Here is a 21,984-nt window from a genome sequence, read left to right as displayed (position 1 = left end):
AGAAAAGAGAAAAAGTATTTTGAAATTATTACAAGGCAAAAAAAAAAAACTGGCAGATCGTAATGACGAGTTTCAGTGAACTGCCACTTGGATGCCAAATCAAAAAAAAAAAAATATGGCCCTGCAATCTTGGAGAAAAGCCGCAGATGGTGGGTGGCACAATATATTTTATTATACATTCGTATTATAATAATTTCCTCCAATCATGAATTTCAATAAAATATCAAAGATTTTTTTTCAAAATGAACATTTAACTGTATCATTTTTATTGTTGATATTTTTCGGATTTGTATGTACCATATCTGTTATTTGTTCTATACATTTAAAAACAAAGATCACGTTGAATATGTATATCAATACTTTCAGTGAAACTCTCTTTTATTTGAATTTTATCCTATTTCTACATTACTTGAATTCAAATTTCGAACGCTAAATAAACCGAACTTATTCTCTGATCACTTTGGATTTCAGATTATCGAGAGTCGACAATAAGATTTGTAAGGAACCTAACGACTAAGCGGGTTGTGATGTAAGTTCCAGAGCTTCCGGTTCGGAACGCTGTGGGTTCGATCCTAACTTGAGGCAGTTAATATTTATTTCTCAGCGGTCCCAAGAAATGAATTTTGACCCTCCATTATTGGTATATTTTGATATGGATTCGTCATTTTAGTGATTTTGGACTAGATTTGGACTGTACCATGGAAACATATTTACAACATTTTCACCATATCACAGAGTAGGTAGGAACTTAATTATCTATATTTCAAGGCAATTATGTACCTAGCTATCCTTACAGAGTTGATAGTACTGTAATAATCAAATACGTATGTACATATTAATAATAACCATTAATAATTAATCTTAAAGTTTTTAAATTATATAGTGTGAATATGCTTTCTTATATCTATAACCAATGTCTGATTGTATTGGGTTGTAAAATAAGTCGTTGCGTTTTTCAATATTTCAATTCAATCCTTTCTGCGTTTATAAAATCATGTTTACTTGGTCAATAATGTTTACATATTCTAAAAAAGGATCGGTTAAGGTGCTTTTATGCTTCAGCTCCAACCGAGATTCCTTATCTTTAAGTGGCATTTTGCTTGTTCAAAATGGAAGAGAAAAAAAATTAATTTTCGTCATTGAATGATTTTTTATGTCCAAAAAAAGGAAAATCCGCTGCGCAGATGATTAAAAAAATTTGCAGTGTGTATGGCGATGATACCTTAGGAGAAAGCACCGTACGTAAGTGGTTTGCTCAGTTCGGATGAGAAATTTTGACTTGGAAGACACAAAGCGCTCGGGTCGTCCTTCAACTGTTGTTGACCAAATTCTAGCATTGGTCACAGACAACCTCTCACTCTACGAAACGGGATATCGTAGAAACGCTTAACATATCTCATGCAAGTGTCTCATAATCGTAAATGCATAGTTTTCCAACACGATAACGCTCGTCCTCACGTGTCTTTGCAGACCCGGCTGAAATTATTGGAGTTTGGCTGAGATGTGATCCCCAACCCACCTTATTCACCAAACCTTGCCCCAACAGATTTTCACTATTTCGGGGCCTTCAAAACTCTCTTAACGGGAAACACTTTAATTCGCCCGAGGACTGCAAAACACACATAGAGGAGTTCATTGCGCAAAAATCTGAGTTCTGGGAGAACGGAATTAAAAATTACCTGAAAGATAGCAACATGAATGGATCAAAATGGGACATATATAAATGATTAAAATATTTACAAGAATCTGAAGTTTTTATTGAAATCACCAGTAAAAACCGCTACGAATTTATTTTACAACCCAATATATGAAAGAATGTAATAATACATAATAAATGAAACAAATAATTTTAAATTAATTATTATCAAGGTGGTGCATAGAACAACTGGAATTGGTTTTTACACTATTTATGGAGTTCCAACGTTTATTTACTTTGAATTTTCATATTTTTGAATTATCAAAGCGATGTATATTTCCATAATAATCCATAAACCATATATGTATATACACATCCAAACTAATATAAATCCATACTTAATAATAAATATCAGATATCACTGCACCGAATAAAGTTACTTCCTGCTGGAGTGGAATTTACTTCCATGCGTGGCTACCGTGCCTGCTTATTCTATATTTACGTTGGAAGATTTAAATAGATTTAGCACAGTAACAGTTGGAAAATCTCTTCGGTGGACATGCCCTAATTAAAGAATTCAGGGCACCTTCACCTTCCAGATATGAATGTTAAAATATGTCATTTTTTTTTTCAAAATATCAGGCATTTCTTTAAAAAGAACACCTTGAATTTCTCTTGTGAAATTGAAATTTTGATGATACAATTTGAAATATTTTTTCATAACTGCTTCCAATAAATGCAACGTTTGTGCACTTTCTTGAAATCAAAAAATCAATTAATCACACTGACGAATTAAGCTGAAAGTATGATTAAAAAACTTTTTGAAATTTAGTTGAAATAACGATTTTATTTTATTTCTGTGAAAATTTAAATTTCAGTATAAGAATATTTTGCAATATAGGAATGAGAATTCATAACAAATTCTGATATGGTTTCCATTTCTATAATCTTAGGTTGTATTTTGGGTAATCCTTGTTTCATTAATTTTTTTTTTACTTTTTAAACAAAAAAATTTCTTTTTCGAACAAGTTGACCAGTTATTTTTTGTGAAAAAAAAACCCAACGATCTGGGTCTAATAATGTTGAATAATTTAAAAGAAATTTCTCATAACCATCAAATTTTGAAATTCTACTAGTAAATCTGAAAGATTAAGCTTAAATTATGTCCGACGACAAACGTTCTTTCAGTGCAATGAAGTAACAGGAAAATAGGTACACTTATTAATTTGACAACGGCTCGTCCGATCCGGAAGAATCGGAGAGTTGAGGATTTAATGTTTCAGTAAACTCACTTTATAATAATTCAAATACTGAAGTAATGTATTTATGTAAGGACTATTAAAACTAGAGTAAAAAAAAAATAATAAAATTTAGCTTTAAAGAGAGATTGTTAATTTTTTAGGAATTTTCATTTAATACTCTAACGTACTGATTTGAAATATAACGCCTAGTTTATTTTAAGTTACATTTCGTTTATAAACATCTGAACCACAAGTTTCGATCAATGCTCTAATTAAACTTTAAAGTCGTTCCTATCTATGCCAAGGACTTCGTAAAAGAATCCTCTTCAGCAAACAACGTAAGTTTCGTATATTAATCTAAAAGAATGGTTCTTGAAGCTTTGTTGTAATCGGGTAAGTTTTCTTTGAAGTCGAGATGACGCTGTTCTTGAGGGAATGACGGTTGTAAAGAGTGAAGAGTTTGTGCTCGGCTTGCAGACGTGACTAACAGGGGACTGAATGGCTTGAGAGCTCCTTCATAAGTTCATTGCTAGGCGGTTCTGGGTAGTTGAGTGCGTAGAACATGTCTCAGCACACATTAAGCTACATAATTTTGGAAAGTTTATAATAATTTATTTAACTTTAGATAACCAAGCGGTTGGCCAAATATAGTGAATCCAGCCGGAGGCAAAATTATGCACTAAAAACCCAGAATAAGTAAATTGTAAATAAGACACACAAATCCTGTAAGAAACAACTTTATTGTTTAATTTATAATGTGTATATATGTGAAGCATATGTAAGCTTGGTGGAATCAAAATAAAATCGCTAAATACTCCTAAATAAAAATTGAGAAATGCAATTTTTTGATTCTGTGTAAAAAATGGAAAAAAAATCCTTTTAAGTGTCTGATTGTGGTCCAGTACTTACTTCAAACATAATACTTTACAAATGCCAGGCATGCTTCGGTCACTTTTGTAAAAATCTTGCCTACATATTTTTTATTGGATTTTATCTTCGAAACATGTTTAGTTTTCGATTAATAAAAAGAAACTAAAAAAAAAAATTCAACTTTTTTTTTTTAATTTTTGTTATTGAAGCCATTTGCTTGCGAATTGGAAAACCTATAAACTGATTCTGCACGGTAAGAACCATTTTGAATTATTGAGAGATAAAAATTCTTTATACTTCCTTTCTATTTTCTATTTTAACTCTATTCATATCTTCGATGTCTAAATTATTTTACAGTAGTCTTTAGTGACGATGCAGATAACCAAAAACAAAATATAAAATTTAGTTTACTTTAAATTTATTTTCAATTATCAAATCAAAACTAATTCTACATACGCTCCTGGGATCTTGGAATTCTGCTTTTAAGGATGAGTTTATTTGAGACGTAATAAGGAGCATCAAGGATTTTGGATTGTATGAATTGTAAACGGTAGAAATTTGATGGTTTGGTGGAGCATTCCATATGTCCAAATTGATCTGATAATAGTATATAAGAGTTTTTTTTAGTAAATGAGAAGTTTAGAGCGTTTGTCGAGTATGCGTTGATGTCGAAATCTACGAGTAGTTTCAGTCTAGTATGGGGATTTCATGTAAGTATTTTATCAAGATGGATTCGTAAACAGCGAAACTGTTCAACAGGCTTTATTGGGATCTAAAAAAAAGATACTGTAAGGCCGGAGAGTAGAGGTTTACGACGGAGAGTAAAAATTATCTGATGGGTTTTGTAGGATTTATTTTGCTTCCCCAGTTGATACACAATACTTCAATGTAGTATAAGAGCCGGGAAGAAGAAAAGCAGTTACCTCACTCCAATTTTTGATTACATTAATGAAAACTATGTATAATAACTAGTCAAAACTGACGAGTCTGCCAAGTATAGCTAAGATGAATGAAAAATGGTGGCTGTTTCAAAACCTTAAAAAAACAATTTTTTATTCGAAGCTCTATATCTTAAAAACTACTAACAACACTAGAAAATATAAAGAAAATTATTTAAAGAATAGTAAATTTGCTGAAATATTAGGACTAATAGAGCTATTTCAGTCCAATAGTTCTCGAGATATAGCTTTTTAAAAAGCAAAATTTCTTAAAAATCTACTGAAAGATTAATAGTTAGTTAATTTATTTTGAGAAATCTATACCTCAGGAACTGTGAGACGTACAGATGTCTATTAGCAATAAAATTAAAGCTAGTTTAATGTACTATAAGGTAGTTTATGACCTTCACCTTCGTAGAATATTAATTTTCATGATATTTGCTAAAATAAATTGATTTATAGTTGTTCGAACATTAAGTTTCATTTATGAAAAACTTTGTTTCAGAAACCATTGGACATACAGATGGTTGTTTGCACTGAAATTTGAGCTAGTTAAATTTACTGTAAAACAGTTAATAATGTTCATCTTTACAGAAGTAGTAGTTTTTATGATATTTGACAAAGTAAACTCACAAAATGTTAATTTCTAGTTGTTTGTATAAAATGTTGGATTTTTTAAAAAATATATCTCTAGACCCATGAGACGCACATATGTCTGCCAAAACTCAAAATAAAGGAAATTTAACTTACTATAAAGTAGTTTATGACACTTATCTTCGTAAGGGTAGTAGTTTTTATGATATTCACATATGAATATAAATTTGGCAAATGAAAATCTGTCCGAACAACTATAAATCAATTTATTTTAGCAAATTTCATGAAAACTACTACTCCTAAGAAAATAAACGTAATAGACTACTTTATAGCTCATTGAACTAGCTTTAATTCCAGTGCTAATAGACAACTGTACATCAGATAGTTCCTGAGATATAGATTTCTCAAAATAAATTATCTAACTACTCATATTTCAGTACATTCCATACCACATTTTTATGAAAAAGCTGTATCCCGAGAACTATTGAACGTAAATAGCTCTATTAGGGCTTACATTTTAGAAAACTTACTCTACTTTAAATGATGCTCTCTTAGAATTTCTATTGTTGTAGATAGTTGTAAATATATAGAGCTCTGAATAAAAAATTAGTTATTTTTATCGCTTTGAAACAGCCGCCATTTTTTATTCCCCCAACCTATACTTGGCAGAATCATCAATTTTGACTAGTAATTATACCTAGTTTTCAATTAAGTAATCAAAAATTGGGGTGAAATAACTGCCTTTTTTCACCTCTTGGGCTCTAGTATTATCTAGAGAACGTTCATTTCATGATTCAAATTTTTATCGAGGTTTTGCTGAATTTGCAACTCGGGAACAAAAGCTGCAATTGAACGAACATCAGGTCTCTTTTCACATTTGTTCGAAAATCCACTCTATGCAGGTTCACCTAAAGGCCACATAAACTCGTAAATGTTAATAATCGACCTACCACAAGTAAACAATATTTATTTACAACCAAAATGATTATTAATTATTAAAATTTGAACCACAATAGATGGACAAGACTTCGTTAGTAACACCAGGCAAAGAACTTTTGTTATTTGCTATTTTCAAAAGATAATACGCCCTTCAGTAATGAATATCCATTCTTTCACTAATTCGCAGTGCAAGCTAATAACAGTAGCAACGGCTTTTTAGCTCATATTCAGAAGAAAATTAATTAACTGAGTAGGACCAACAATTTGTTATAATTAATCCTTCAAACATCATCCCATAAAATATTGGAAGTATATTGAATAATACTGAATGGGATTTAATAATTATTGTTCACTAATGCGCATATCAATCAACCCTTGAATGAAGAGCGTAACCAGTCGCTGCAACTGGCATATGAATGGCTTAGAGGTGTCATGTCATTCAGCTGCCAAACGTCACTTAAGAGCATCGATATCCTTAATTAGCCTTATTCACAGACATTAGGTGAAAGTTATTGTTATTGAATAAATATAATGTTTTTACTTTCAATAAAAGGAAGTGGAAATATTTTGTTCGTGAAGAATTCCTAAATTTTAACGAAAACATAAGTTTGATAATATAAGACCCCTTCATTCTAAAGAACCTTACATCGCCGAATTATTGCATATAGGCATGACTGTGTTAAAGATGGTTTATTTTTATATGATATATTTTTATTTTTATTAATTTATCCACCTGTTTTTATTTACAATATGTATATATTGTATGAAATATATATTATTTTTATTTTATTTTATTTATTTGTTTTGAGGAAGCGGGTGGCTCAGTGGTAAGACATTGAGCTACTAACTCCAAGGACTCTTCTAATCCGGCCCTTACAGGTAGTTATTTTCTGTTTCACTGTTTCCAACCAGGCTCATAAACTGGGTACCCTTAATTAGGGTATAAATCTGGCGATCGAGCGCAATTTTGATTAATTACTTCCTTGCACAACCGTTGGTCCAGTAACAGAATTTCCTGACAAAGTACTGCACCCCTGATCCTTCATGGGTTATACCTGTACAGATTAATTTTTTTAAATATATATTTTATTATTATTATTATTTGTTTTATTTTATTTTTAATATTATATATTTACTTTTCTATTTATTTAATATGTATATATGGCACAAATGAGTATTTACCGACTTAATAATTACCCTTCAGTATGGCATTTTGTTTTATTTCGATATAGGTTAATTTTATTCCTCAAAAAGTCTCGTGAAGCGATCTGTGTGTACTAAACCGAAAATAAATATTTAACGTATGTGTTATGCTATAGCAAAATTCTTGTTAAAATGACTTAATGGAACACCAACATTATATCACTGATTTTACTATTTTCACGTAAATGGATCAAATGATTTTTAGAATTAGTAGTAGAATCTTCATGCCAATTGACTATCAAATGATAGGAGTATTCAAGATGTATTAAATGTAAAATGTTTTATCACGTTAAATGTTAAAAGTATAGGATTGTGAGCAGCGAGGTTAACTGTATAAGAGCTTCTAGTGGATTTTCTGAGCAACTTGCTTTATAACCTTTCCTTCCAAAACTTAATGTTATTGTTTTACTTCTAAGTTTTGATAAAAGAAATTTATTACAACATGCCTAAAGTGAGTGAAAAGTGGAAGTTGTGTAAACGTTTGGCTACTGAGTGTCTTGTTGATCTTCTGACTTGAGGGAAAGATAATCAAGATGAGCTAATGACAACTATCATTACACTATTATTATTGTCATTTATTGATTAATTAGTTTTAAAACATCCAAAACCATACTAACACAATCAAAGCACAAAATAAGAGCAAGTAATTTAACACAACAAATAAAATGGTAGTGCTCAGCTCCCGCCATTCTCCATTTAACATACCTAGTAACAGACTCTCCACCATGTTATAGTTTATATCGTTTTAACATGGTAAAAAAAGGAAATATTTCTCCACTTAATATGTGAAACTAAAGATCATGAATACCTCTAATATTAGCTAGGTCTTTTCGTCATTGAAATAGCTAAACTGTCGATTTTAGAAAATGGCTTCCTCCGAAGAAATTTTAATTTTATTTATTTAAAATAATTAGCCACTTCTTGTTAATAGTAATGAAATTAGATGAATATAAACTATGAAAGAATTTGATAACTAACCAAAGGAAAAAAAAAAATTCTCCGAGAATGAAAATGAAATTCCGGAACTAACAGTAGTTACCTCTCTTATTTCTTATCCTATATGATGGTTTCTATTTCAAGCAAAATTATACTATGTCCAGTATATATATATACTGGACGTATAAGTATGAGGATGAAGTATACTATGTACAGTAGTATATACTATGTTCAGTAGAACAATGGGTCTGGTCTAACTTAAGGTTTAATTTCCCTTCTAAGCCTTGACAAGGAACGAGATCCAGGTATGTTTTTTGAACATTGTGGACCAAAAAGTTTGGCACGGTTTCATCATTCTCAATGTATATCACTGGCCCGCTATCTTTGTGATTTTTGAAGAATATGATAATTGCGTAAACCCTTAAGAAAGCAATTAACAGTCCTGGTGGATTGACTCATTAACAAGATACTAATAACCGACAGCATTCCCACTCAGAGAATTCTAGGGTTAGCTGCATGAAAACGTGTAACGTTAACGTGAAACGTTAGTATCCTAATATATCCATAAAAAGCCAGTGTTTAGAAAAAATAATATTTAACATATAAATAGAGAGAAACGAGCATAAATTAACAAATATTGACAATAATAATTTATGAGTATTCATAAAGAAATGTTTTGGAGTTTATATAGTTATGATGACAACAGTCAGTTTTTACATAATTATGCTCATGGAGCCATTGGAAATACGTTAACCATTAGAACACAAAAGTATAGTCATCGTGTATATATATTTTTTTTAATATCTTCATTGAAATTTACAACCGTAATTATATAATACATTCAGTAAATTTGATCTTAGTTAAAATGGAGTGTACGGGCGTGTAGAGAAACTACCCAATGGTAGCACTCTAATGAGATTTTACATTAGCAGGTCTCGTGGCCATCTTCTTTTCAAGCGCCTCGGAGGATTGTCAGGGATGGAAGAGGATGCAAGATTAGAAATTAGAGGGTTTGAGTGGTTAGGGAGTTTATAATGGAAGGTTTAGTGGAGCCCCAAAGTTCAACTCCATATGTCCAAATTGGCCTTATTTCAGTCATGTAGATCAGTCTTTTGTAATCAGTTGGAAGTTTAGACTGTTTGTCTAGTAAGTGCTGTAATAGTTGAAATCGACGTGCAGTTTCCTGTCTTTTCAGTCAGGTGTGAGGATTCCAGGTTAATCTTTTGTCCAGATGTAGTCCAAGGTAGCGCATCTGTTCGACAGGGTTAAGAGTAACATTATCGAATGAAACTGTAGGGTAGTCCGTAGGTTTACGACGAAGGGTAAAGGTGATTTGATGGGATGTGTTGCAATTTATTTATTACGTGAATAATAAAAAAAAATTGTTTTGAAACCAGCAAGAATATGTTTCCTCTTAAACTAGGATGATAAATGAACATTTTATGATGCGCGTGCCGCACCAAATTTAATTTACATTATTGCATCATTATTAAGTGATATTTGACTATTTATTTTAAGATGAAAGCGACGAAAAATGTAACTTTAGTACAGTAAAACTGTACTACAAAGTTATTTGAAGCAATACATCCCGAAACGTATGAAATGTATTGAGCTGATTTTTTTTTCTTTGATAAAATAATAAAATAGTTTTCCGAGATTTTTATTTAGATGTTTAACTGGACCGTATCCATGCAATTTATGATTGTAATAAAAAATTTCAGTCATGTTGGTGATATTCGTAGAATACGAATGAATTAAGTGACAATCTATAGATTAATAGAACAGTTAGGCATTGATAATTGGCACCTAGAACGGAGAGCGAATTAACTAAATTACTGAATAACTCTTAATTAACTGAATTCTTAGTTCTCTGGACCAGGTAATGGTACGAGTTTGAGAAAGTTTATTTTCTGTTCTGTCAACTGTAAACTGATTCTGAAATCCAGAGGGGCCGACCTAGGGCGTAACCTATCTAATAATTCTAGACAGGGCCTATCTAAAATGAGTAACTGAACCATGAATTGAAGAAGAGGCATTTCAGCGTAACCTGATTACTTTCTTGTATCATGATTGGGCAAGGAGCAGTACTTCTTTATTAAATATTGAATCCAAAACCCTTCAAGCAATATTGTGGTAAAGTTTTTTTTTAAATTAGAATTTAATTTTGAAGTTAAGTTACGATCAGATTATTATTCATGACGACAATGAAGTTTGATATTTACTATTCATAATCTTGAAGCAATGACAGTACCAAGATAGTTTGCCAACGGGAGTTCAAATATTTTTTTTTTAAATTATTTATTTAATGTAATTTACAACTGTACAAAATAATACAATAGGTAAATATGTAGTATGTTTCATATACACTTGAAAATCTTGGGAAGAAACCACCCATTTGTAGTACTTCAAACATTAATTTAAACTAGAAGGTCCCGTGGCCATCTTCTTTTCAGACGCCTCGGAGGATTATCAGGGATTGTTAAGGATGAGAGATTAAGAATTAATGGGTTAGGATGGTTAAGGAGTTAGGAATAAAAAGACGCATATCTGTTTTCGGTCAAATGTGCAACGAATGGGATGTTAAGGTCCTTATGAATGTGTTTATTTGTGACCTAATAAGGAGCATCAAGGATTTTACGTAGGATTTGATGGTTTGGTGGAGCCCCAGAGCTCAATTCCATATGTCCAAATTGGTCTGATTATTGTAGTGTATACTAATTTTTTGTAGTGAATGGGAAGTTTAGAGCATTTGTCAAGTAAATGTTGTAGCAATCGGAATCTACGAGCAGTTTCTTGTCGTTTCAGTCTTGTGTGTGGATTCGAAGTAAGTCTCTTGTCAAGATGGAGTCCTAAGTATCGAATCTGTTCAACAGGCGTTAGTTGAGTTCAAATATATTAAATAAAACAATACAAGAGCTCAGCACAGGGGCAGATATTTTTTTTTTGTATTAAAAAGACTTTACATAATGAGTAAGTAAATTCATACCAGGACCAATTAGAGGGTGTGAGAAGATTATGAAGAATAAGAAAAGCCAAGTACAGATTTCACCGAAAACTTCAACAGTCATATCACATACATCCGTGGTACCCACCAGTTTATCTTCCAAATTAAAATTGTAATCTTCATCATCATAAATTTCATATACAAAATTTTATTAACTATTGATTGTATTACTAAGCATCAGAGGTTTTCTTTTTAAATATAATGCTTAATTTATTTTGCCCTCTTAATGATACAGTTCACATCAAGCAATAATAATGTATTAATTAATTCTGATAATATATCTAAAGAAGGGAGGATTATCAGAATTAAACAAGGCATAAAATAACAAAAGTTTATATTAGTTCTGAAAGTGTCACTGCCATCGTGTCAGTATTAATTAATTTAACATCACAAAATAAGTTAACTATTAAACGTTACAGAATTAACAAAGTGAGAAACAGTGATTGAAGAGTAGTATACGGGCGTAAAGCAAGTGAAGTTATACTTGTACCTAAGCGAGAATTTGGAGCAATATAAATGTGTACTTCTGAGAAACTTTATTGGAATCAGTAACCATCCAACAGTACTGTTACCCGCTCTTCAGTAACTGTTCCGTCTCAGGGGGTGCAGTGCTTAACCGTTACGCGTTGTGTCAGTCCGAATAATTTTCTGTCGATTTACTCAATATCAAATAAATATATATATATATATATATATGTGTGTGTGTGTATTGAATATTTGAAATATTAATAGTATTTAGTTTATAGACGAATATTGTATCAAAAAGGAAAAGGTAGGGGAAAAAACTATTTTCATATCATTGTTAATATATGGTAGTGTGTATACATGTCCAGTAATGGATTGATGGGTACTCTGTGTGATATAGCAACCCAATGAATTTGAGCAACATGGCTAAATAAAGAATTTCATTTTTTCTTTCTGGAAGGTTCATTATAGGTAATATATTTGCCAGTTTATATATATTATATATAATATATAGTTTATATAGGTAATATATTATAATCAGTTGTTCCGAAAGCATTTTGGTAACCAATAAATGTCTCGAAAGCGTCGTATTATAATCTAAAAAGCTGATTTGTAATTAAAAACGTAACAAAAAATTCCATTCAGGAATTTATTTATTTTTAAGCTTTAAACTTTCACGAAGAAGGTAATGGTGATTAAGAAAACGGTATAAAAATAGTTCTTAAATCCACAATCATTCGAAACATTTTTCGGAACCCCAAATACTGATTATCATAAAATTTATTTTTTATAACACTATATTATATAAAGTTATATATATATTTTTTTAGTTTAATAGCAATTAACCGTTTTATACACTAGCTAGAATAATTTAAATATTTAAAACATTTAATACCAATTTAATTTTTATATAATATATGAAGATAACTTTCTTAATAAATAGATTCTATATCTAAATCTTTTAAACTGGTTATTATGAACTTTTAGAGTATTAATAAAGGGGCAAAACACTAATAGCCAGGTAACTTGTAGGTAACTTCCCGGGTTTCAATAAACCCAAGTAAAGTTTGGTCATAACACCATTTCTATTGGCTCAGGCCTGAGCACTTAGAAGTTGACAGATTAGAGCATTAATAATAGACTTCGGAACGTTTCTAAGTAAAGGTGTATTGGAAATAAACGAATTGTATTATAAAACGTAAATATACCAGAGTATGATGAAAGACGGTAAAGGTTTTGGAAAATTAAAAAGTAATGCTTAACCAGAACTTCAGGACAATAAAATAAGAAGGAAAGAAGAGGGTCTCTAGAATCTCAAAATTGAATGGATAATTGACGCGAAAATCTCAATACTAAGAGTTTAGAATGATCATTCCTATGACCTTAAAAAAGCGGTTCGTTTTCCCTTGTTTAAGGGACTAAAACTACTCACACAAGAGATATTTATCAACAAGAAACCGATAAGACAGCAGTCAAGCGGATAATATCACCTTAGAAGTATTAATAAGAAATCTACATCGTAGTTGATCAAAGATTATCAGAAACCATTAATAGTAATCAATAAAATACGGGAGTAAGATAGATTGTAGACGTCAGTAAATACAGATCTAATCTGTGGATTCGATATTAAAAATTAATAGAAGCTCAACGTCTCTTCCTACTGAAGTCTACAATTTAAAGACTTAAAGGATTCAATAAAAATGTTACATGAAAGTCCCAGTTACACCTAGAGAAAGGATATTCAAGTATAATGCACCAATTGAAAACGAGATCACCCCTCTAATTAAAGAAAATACCTCAGGAATCTCGGGGCACAGAAGAAAGTAGTGTGTCTCAGCCGACCCGACAAGTTAGTTCCAAACTAAAATCTTGTTTATGTAGAGTCTTCCTCACCAACCTCTTCAAGAGAGATCTACTTCCACCAAAGAGGACAACTATGGCCCAGCAACAGAAGTAAAGTGGGTAAGATCAGCCATTCCCGAATGAAGCCTAATCAAAAGTGTTCAAGATCAGGCATGAGGCCAGTTAATATCCAGCCAATAACTTCAGATTCAAAATAACTATTGAAACTTATAAACAGTCTAAATACAATAATATATATCTCTTTTCGGCCTCATGAACCAGTTATCAGAAGCAACTCAGGTTCTGTAAAAGGATATGTCTGTAAAAGGAACATGAAGAGTGACCCAAAAGCCATTTGTAAAATTACCAGCTTCATGCCTAACAGATGTAACACTGGGTTCTGGCTTCCTTTAGCCTGATCGTACTATATTACCATCCATCTCATTCGATGGTTGTGGTTTTTGCAGGTGGGTAACAAAGTTATAAAAAAAAAATTGAGCATAGGCTATTGTAAGTAGGAATTATATGGATGCTTAGGAATATATATACACATATTTACCCTTAGCGTTGAAATATGTCGTCTCGAATTCACTCAATACTGTTACTTTTCATTTTAATAATAATTTCTATGAAAGTTATTTGAGATTCTAATTGATTAGTGAAATTATTACAGCTTTAGCATCATTCAGATCAAAGCTGTTGACACTTTTGCTAGTTCAAGAGATAAATAAATCACCAATGCTTTCATTAAAGACAGGATCACATACATCACAGCATCACACACATTTGGCGACTATGAACGACTTAATAACGCAATGATCTGTCATAAAATGTCTGACTAAATCGTTTAATTAATAATTGTAATGCGGTCCAAAAGTAATAATGAAAAATCATACCACAAGCTAATTAATGTATATATTATTTTATTTTTTTTATACCAGATCGGCCTGGTGGGCCTTACATGGTTGATATAACTTATATTATACATATTTTTTAACAGTTGATTATGAGGGGGTATAGTCATACAAATGGCACCCCTAACTATATAAAATGTTCTTATTAATAAAAGAAAAAAAAATAGATAAGAATAATGCTTCTTAATAAAAGAGGAAAGTAAAATTATTAACAAAAAATAATGATATTAGTACACTTAAATAAAACAAACAATTGTTTTAGTAAAAAGAAACAAGTTAATTTTAAAAAGGGAAAAGAGAAGAAAAGAGAGGAAAAAAATAAAATAAAAATAATAATAATAATGATTAAATAAAATGAATAATAATAAGTAAATTGAGGTAGTGTGACTATGAATTAACTTTATATTTATTAAAAATTTATAAAAGAATGTCCTGCAGCAGTCTGGGCTTCAGTCTTCGGGTTGAGGTTGGGTTTCCCAGGTTGTAGGTCACTGCTCCTTTAACTGTCAGCAACTGGGAATGGAACTTCATGAACCGTTTTTTGATATAATCCTCTATTGACTCCATTTGTAATTCGCGATGCAATTGGCTATTTCTTATGAACCAAGGAGTATTAACTGCGATTCTTAGGACTTTATTTTGAAAAGATTGTAGTTTTTTCCTTTTCGTGAAAGGATGCCGCTCCCCTGACTTCACAGCCGTACATCAGCTAATTAATGTATACATTTTATTTTATAGTTCCACCTGTGTTTGCAAAATAATTCCTTCAGTATAGTATTTGTGGCAAATATTGATGACAGGAATACTCCTTTATGTATGGCCGTGACATGTCCAATTCCACTTATAATGCAATACTACTTGTGTTTAGGTCCATTTCCACATGACAGATATGTGCATAAGTAATGCAAATGATATCATAACAGGAAGAAAATAAGACTTGTTTAGAGGCTGATACTGGATCTGACCCAGGTAATAGTTCAACTTGGTAAATGAATAGTAAACACTTATAATTAAATATAAACAAAAACCGTCATCTTAGAAAAATACCAAATCTATAAGTTTATACATCATATATATGGTTAGTGTAGTAAAGTTATAATAAGTTATGATGGTTAACTGTAATGTGTCTACAAGTGATAGTTATCAGCCGTATTACCAACAATCAATCAAATCCTGGTAGTACAATAGTACTGTTACAACAGCAAATGTCATTGTTAACATGACGGTAAAGTGACTTCATTGGACTTCACACCCTAAGATATCATGAGTGGTAGCTCTACTGATAATTAGTATTTTACAATGTAGTAATAAATTCTATATTTAGTAAGCTTAATAAACCATAATTAGAATAATAATAATCATGCTTAGTAAATATATTGAAAACACGTAACGTCCTTATAAAGTTTTTTTATAATTGTCTAAGTAACCCTTTTCTCCATTTATATCAATGATCTTCCTGATTCCATTCACCACGCACAGTACCACCTATACGCAGACGATCTCCAAATCTATTTGTCCTTCCATCCCTCCGAAATGCTTGAGGCCATCCAAAAGATACAGGAAGATATTGACAGCATTAACGCATGGGAGTCTAACAATGATTTGAAGCTAAATGCCAAAAAAACGAAGGCCATTCTTATCGGTTCCAAGCGCCTCCTTCATACCCTCCCTTACTGTCCTCTACTATTCCTTAACAACCAACCGATTCACTTCTATCCTACAATAAAAAACCTTGGTGTCTCTTTTGATCAACACCTCTCTTGGAATAGCGCAAATCCATAACTGTACTCAAACAATTCCTAAAATTCCGTAATTCCATTCCTCAGAACACTCGTCAGCTCCTAGTATCCTCTCTTGTCTTCCCCCACTTCGACTACGGATCCTTGGTGTACGGAGGGCTATCTGCAGGACTAGCGTTGAGACTGAAGAGACTCATGAATTGTTTTGTAAGATTTATCTTTGGGTTCCCTAGGCACTCTCAAGTCTCCCGCTGGTATTCCGAGTTGAAGTGGCTCTATCCAACCTCCCGAAGGCAATACCTCCTTGGTGTTTTTCTATTCCAAGTTCTTAACATCAAAAAACCTACCTATATCATAGATCTCCTCACTCTTCGTTCATCCATCCACTCATTAAACACCAGATCCCATCCGAATGATTTATATATGCCCTCCTATAGAACCTCCTTCTTTAGCAAATCCTTCGTCATACGTGCAACCTCCCTCTGGAATTCTCTTCCCATCTCCAATCGCCAGTCCTCATCCATTCTCTCCTTTAAACAACACCTATTCCTTCATTTATTGAATAACCAAACCTCCACATCTTTGTAATCAAATAAATAGGCAGTTATTGATTAACATTATAAACAGTAGTAAAGCCAATATACCAATGTAATTTCATTCTACTATCTGAAAATTTGTAAACGCTCGCCAGATAAAAATCTCACTATATGAACCATGTAATTATTCTTAGGGGACATATGTCCCAGAATAAAGTTATTTTTTCATTTCATTAAATATCGCAAATTCATCAAAAACTTACCACAGACAGCTAGCTTGACAACAGCATCGACCAGATTCACGATGATGAGGGAGCGTTGCCTCTGCCTGTGGGAGTAACGTTGGTAGGACAGTTCCAAGTGTTTCTCCTTGAAGCTATTCGTCAACGAGAGTAAGTAAACTCCTTTGTAAACTTTACCTCGTTTGAAGACTTCTGATTCATCGAACTCTGTGAACATACAAATTGGTTAATGTTTGCTCTTTAAGAAAAATATTAACGCAACTACAACTAGCCATTTGTAAGATAACTTTAGAGTATTTTTATTTCGATTTTGGATCAGATTGAGTCCAATGTAAGAGTAGTAAATACAAGTTATTAAACTCTTAAGCAGTATGAGTTTTAAATTTTTTATATTTTGTCCAAACTTTACAAGAATGGAAGCTATTTTTTTTTTGTTTATATACTTTTGGATCAGATTGAGTCCAATGTAAGAGTAGTAAATACAAGTTATTAAGCTCTTAAGCAGTATGAGTTTTAAATTTTTTATATTTTGTCAAAACTTTAAAAGAATGGAAGCTATTTTTTTTTGCTTATATACTTTTGGATCAGATTGAGTCCAATGTAAGAGTAGTAAATACAAGTTATTAAACTCTTAAGCAGTATGAGTTTTTAAATTTTTATATTTTGTCCAAACTTTAAAATAATGGAAGCTATTTTTTTTTGTTTATATACTTTTGGAGCAAATTATATCAGTTAATCGTTAAAAATTACATTGTGCGTCAAGTTACTGCTTCTATCTTGAATTCACAAGCGTTTTATAATTGAAACTATAACCACTAACCACCAACAATTTCTTTCATATTTATTTATATTTAGTCGAACTAAACATTTTACGTAATGAAAAACCTTGAAGAGTTTTTTTCTCTTTAACAAGCACGGCTCGCGTCCTTAAATAACTACAGATTGCATAATAGTTTTGTTTATGACTTTCAGATTGCTCTTGACGTTTCAGTTTCGGAAAATAGTCCAGTTGTTGTAATTGGGAATGATAAAAATAACAGCTAATGTATCAGAAAATTTAAAAAACAGGAAATTTTTTTTATATGTAATAACCCTTATGATTTATAAAAGTCTTTGAAACTCAGCAACTTATGTGCCGATACCTGTCTGGAGTATCAACACTGGGACACCTTTCCCATCGAGTGTATGGGTACAAGATGCTAAAGAGACAAAATCCATTGGCCAGGTAGTTTATACACAACACCTGTACCAAACACTCGTAGCTCCCTATGATTTATTCTTTTGTGGCGTAACTAATGATAGCCAATGAGAAATAAGATTCCAAAAAGGCCACGCCACTAAGAACAAATCGGGTACAGAAGACAGAAGTAGAGGATACCGAGATAGACAGAGCTCTTAGGACTGAGAAAGATGGACTAATCAGACCTGGAGCGCCACGGCTAAGACGTCCATGACATGCATCATCAAACTACATCTATTTGGATATATAACAATTTATAATGTAATTAATATTTTATGGCAAACCATATTTATCTGAAGCATTCAACCATTTTACAATATAATTTTATTGCAATCAAATGTAAATAAATACTTTATTCCTTTATGTAGTTTGTATACTATTATATTACCCAATTATTATAATTATTGGCACGACAGACCGTGAAGGTCCAAGGCCTTGCGCGATGTACTTAGGAAATACATCGCGCGTTTCACGATGTGTTTTCATAGGGTGGGTCCGTCACTCCCACGCCTATTTTTCTGAGTGCCACCCATTGGCTAACGGGCCTCATAAATGCCCGGGGGAGGCTGTGAGTGAGTATTGTATAATTATATGCTAGAAAAAATCCTGGATAGGGCCGGGGACTCGAACTCGCAATCTTTGGGTTAGCAGACAGGCGCGTTGCCACGCTGCTACCGTCACCCCCAAATTAACCAATACCACCCCTTGTTAATATAATATATTTTCAATAGTAATAATATTTTATAAATATAAAGATATATAATTGGTAAACACAAAAGCGCTGGAAAGGAATTCAGTAATAATAATACTTTTGCAGGACTCAAATAATTTTAATTAATATAAATATATATTTGGATAATTGTCATCAGCAATTATCCTAGCATCCCAATCAACAACATACATAGCAACATGTGTTGCGCTGCATTCAGTTTCACCGTTATATGTTGGCCAATTTTAAAAATTTTTCTTTGATTCATACAGAATATATTTTTTGAGGTTTCAATTGTTTTTTTCTCAGTCACATCATTATTTAAAAAATTTAAACGAAAAATCTTTTTAAGTTAGAAAACAGCTTATTTTAAGGAACGATATTGTTTACGACTAAGGCGATAATAATAGCCTCTTAACATCTCAATCCACAAAAGCTAAACACCTCCAATGTTATGCAAAGACTAAAACAATTATCCTTTATTGTTATTTTTGTATAGTTGGTAATTTAAGGATATCATTTGTATGGTAACAGCATTATTATGTAAAACTTTCTTAGTTAAGATCTCAAACAAAGCTAGTGCTTCCCAAGTGAATCAATTTCTCCCTCTTTGGAGTAGTTCGTTTTATGAAGGCTTTTACCTCTCCTCACCAATTTAGACCAGATTCTACTTTTATAGCCATCGTTAAAAGGACTCTTTTAAATGACCCTTTAGATTTACTTTGTCGGAGCTTTTGATGAAACCAGATTAGTCTGTACGTTGCTTACACTAAGTTATGTGCTAGTTAAAAATGTTATATTGAGTATTTTTATTCAATTTTTCAATTGGGTTATTTTTTCATTTAGTCTTCTATTAAATGAAGACCACCGTGGAAAACAAATGGTTACAATTGTTTTTTTTTTAAATTTAGTAATTGATAGGTGCAAGAAAGGGAAAAAAAGTCGAAAAATGATTCGAAGTTAAAAAGAAAAATATAAAAGTATATGTCCATAAGCAACAGTATAGTAACAATGCCCACCAACTAATGAACACCCAATAGTTAAAACTAAGAAATTATAATCATAATTGACTGATAAATGACTGAATTAAAAATAAAAACTTTCGTGAATTTAGAGAACACAATACTGTTACCATAGAAAGCTTGACAGAACCGAAAAAGCGAAGAACAATTCCCCTAGAACAATTAAAGCTTCCTGCAACAGCGGTATCATGATGTACGGGATTGTACTCACCTCCCTTCCGGAGGGCAATATTGTAAAGTTTTTATTTCTTTATTCTGTTCATTTTAGGGATTTAATAATGATTTATGTGAAATTATATTTTTGTTTTTTAATTTGTTTAACTTTTTTTGGAATAGAGTGCTGTTATTTTGAATCCTATTTTTGTATTTGTATTTTTTTTATTGATATTGTATTTTAATAGTATTTGTATCTATCTCATTTATTTTTATTCTATTTTAATTATATATAATAGAGTTTACGAGGATTGTTCGTAAACTGGTGAGGGGAGTTAAGGACTCCGCGGGGAAGTTATTTTTCCATTTAGTCTTCTATTAAATGAAGACCATCGTGGAAAACAAGTGGTTACAATTTTTTTTAAAATTTAGTTATTGATGGGTATAAATAGGTGCAAGAAAGGAAAAAAAGGGGAAAAAATGGTTCGAAAAAAAGAAAGAAAAACATAAAAGTATATGTCCATAAGCAACAGTATAGTAACTATGCCCACAAAGTAATGAACCCCCAATTGTTAAAACTAAGAAATAATAATAATTGACTGATAAATTGAATTAAAAATAAAAACCTTCATGAATTTTTTATTTGTCGTCATACTTAGAATTTCGCTTTCTGAGATGTAAGTTTTTTTTACAACGCTTGATATTCTTCCGTGATTTTCAAAGAAACCAGCTTAGATTACACAAAAGTAAGATAAGATTTGCATTTTTCGATAAAAGAAACTAAAAAAACAAAAACGAAAATCATAAATCAACACATAAAAATAAATTACCGTAACTCGGCTCTGAAACTACGCAATACTCAGCAGAAAATTTATGGTGATGATTAAAGTAATGCAGTATTTCATTAATGTGCAGGCTCTAATTAGATGAGTCGAAAGATTTTAATTAACTGGGAAAGGGATGGATATTATCAAGCTTCTAAAATAATGGAGTGAGTTATGAAATTATAAATTAAAATTTCTGAACGAAATTATAATAAGTGAATTTTTTAACGGATTTTTAAATACGTTTTTCTTAAACTCAGCAATAAGCAGCGAAGTATTGTATTCATGTAGGATATGAAAAAAAAAAGTAGTTTTCAGAATCGAAAGTTTTGACTCACATTTCATGTTACAAGGAATTTCAAGGAACAAATTTAGTATCGTGTCTGTCTATAGTCAAATTTGTGTTTAGGAATAATCGAGTGATATACTTATCCAATTTTGACGAAATTTTCAGTGACTGTACCTACGTAATCCCATACAGGTTTTATTAGATCCTGTCCACTTACTTGCATATGCTTAAAGGTATTTTCCTCGCCAAAGCTATATTTCGAAAACGTGTCGTCCAACTATGCCTAAATTTGGAGGAACGTTGGAGATTAGTGACGAACACTCTGATCTATTCTTCATTCAATCTTAAAACCTGCTCAATTTTTTCTTTTATATATTCATATAATATATATCTCTTCATTTATATATATATAAAAGTCATATTCAGAGATTGTGTGCTAATAATCTTAATCCTAAGCTCTCCCTATAAAAAAAGAATGCATATATACATGATTAAGAAACAGAATAAATTAGTCTTTCAGTCTTTCAGTTACAACAGGGAGTGTTATTTCTTATCCCCATTTCCTTTATATATATAAGAGAGAGGGGGGTAAGAGGGAGGGAGAGAGAGAGAGAGAGAGAGAGAGAGAGAGAGAGAGAGAGAGAGAGA

At 31.6% G+C, this 21,984-nt stretch overlaps 1 protein-coding gene across 5 annotated transcripts in view; it reads right to left on the bottom strand.

Moving 5' to 3' along the window:
* The window catches only part of LOC106679834 (adenylyl cyclase 78C), a 305,518-nt gene that overhangs the window by 40,790 nt on the left and 242,744 nt on the right, over positions 1–21,984 (bottom strand). For all 5 annotated transcript variants that reach the window (XR_010844843.1, XM_014419197.2, XM_067052479.1 and 2 more), the window contains exon 5: positions 17,121–17,306. Coding sequence is in view for 4 of the 5 variants with exons in the window: in XM_014419197.2 (XP_014274683.1) it covers positions 17,121–17,306 (186 nt within the window). In the remaining variant the exon portion in view is untranslated. The remainder of the gene's footprint in view (positions 1–17,120; positions 17,307–21,984) is intronic.

This window comes from Halyomorpha halys, unplaced genomic scaffold (assembly GCF_000696795.3).
Source record: "Halyomorpha halys isolate HHAL.00 unplaced genomic scaffold, Hhal_1.1 Scaffold223.1, whole genome shotgun sequence".
Taxonomy (NCBI): Eukaryota; Metazoa; Arthropoda; class Insecta; order Hemiptera; family Pentatomidae; genus Halyomorpha; species Halyomorpha halys.
This window is presented reverse-complemented; position numbering and strand designations above follow the sequence as displayed.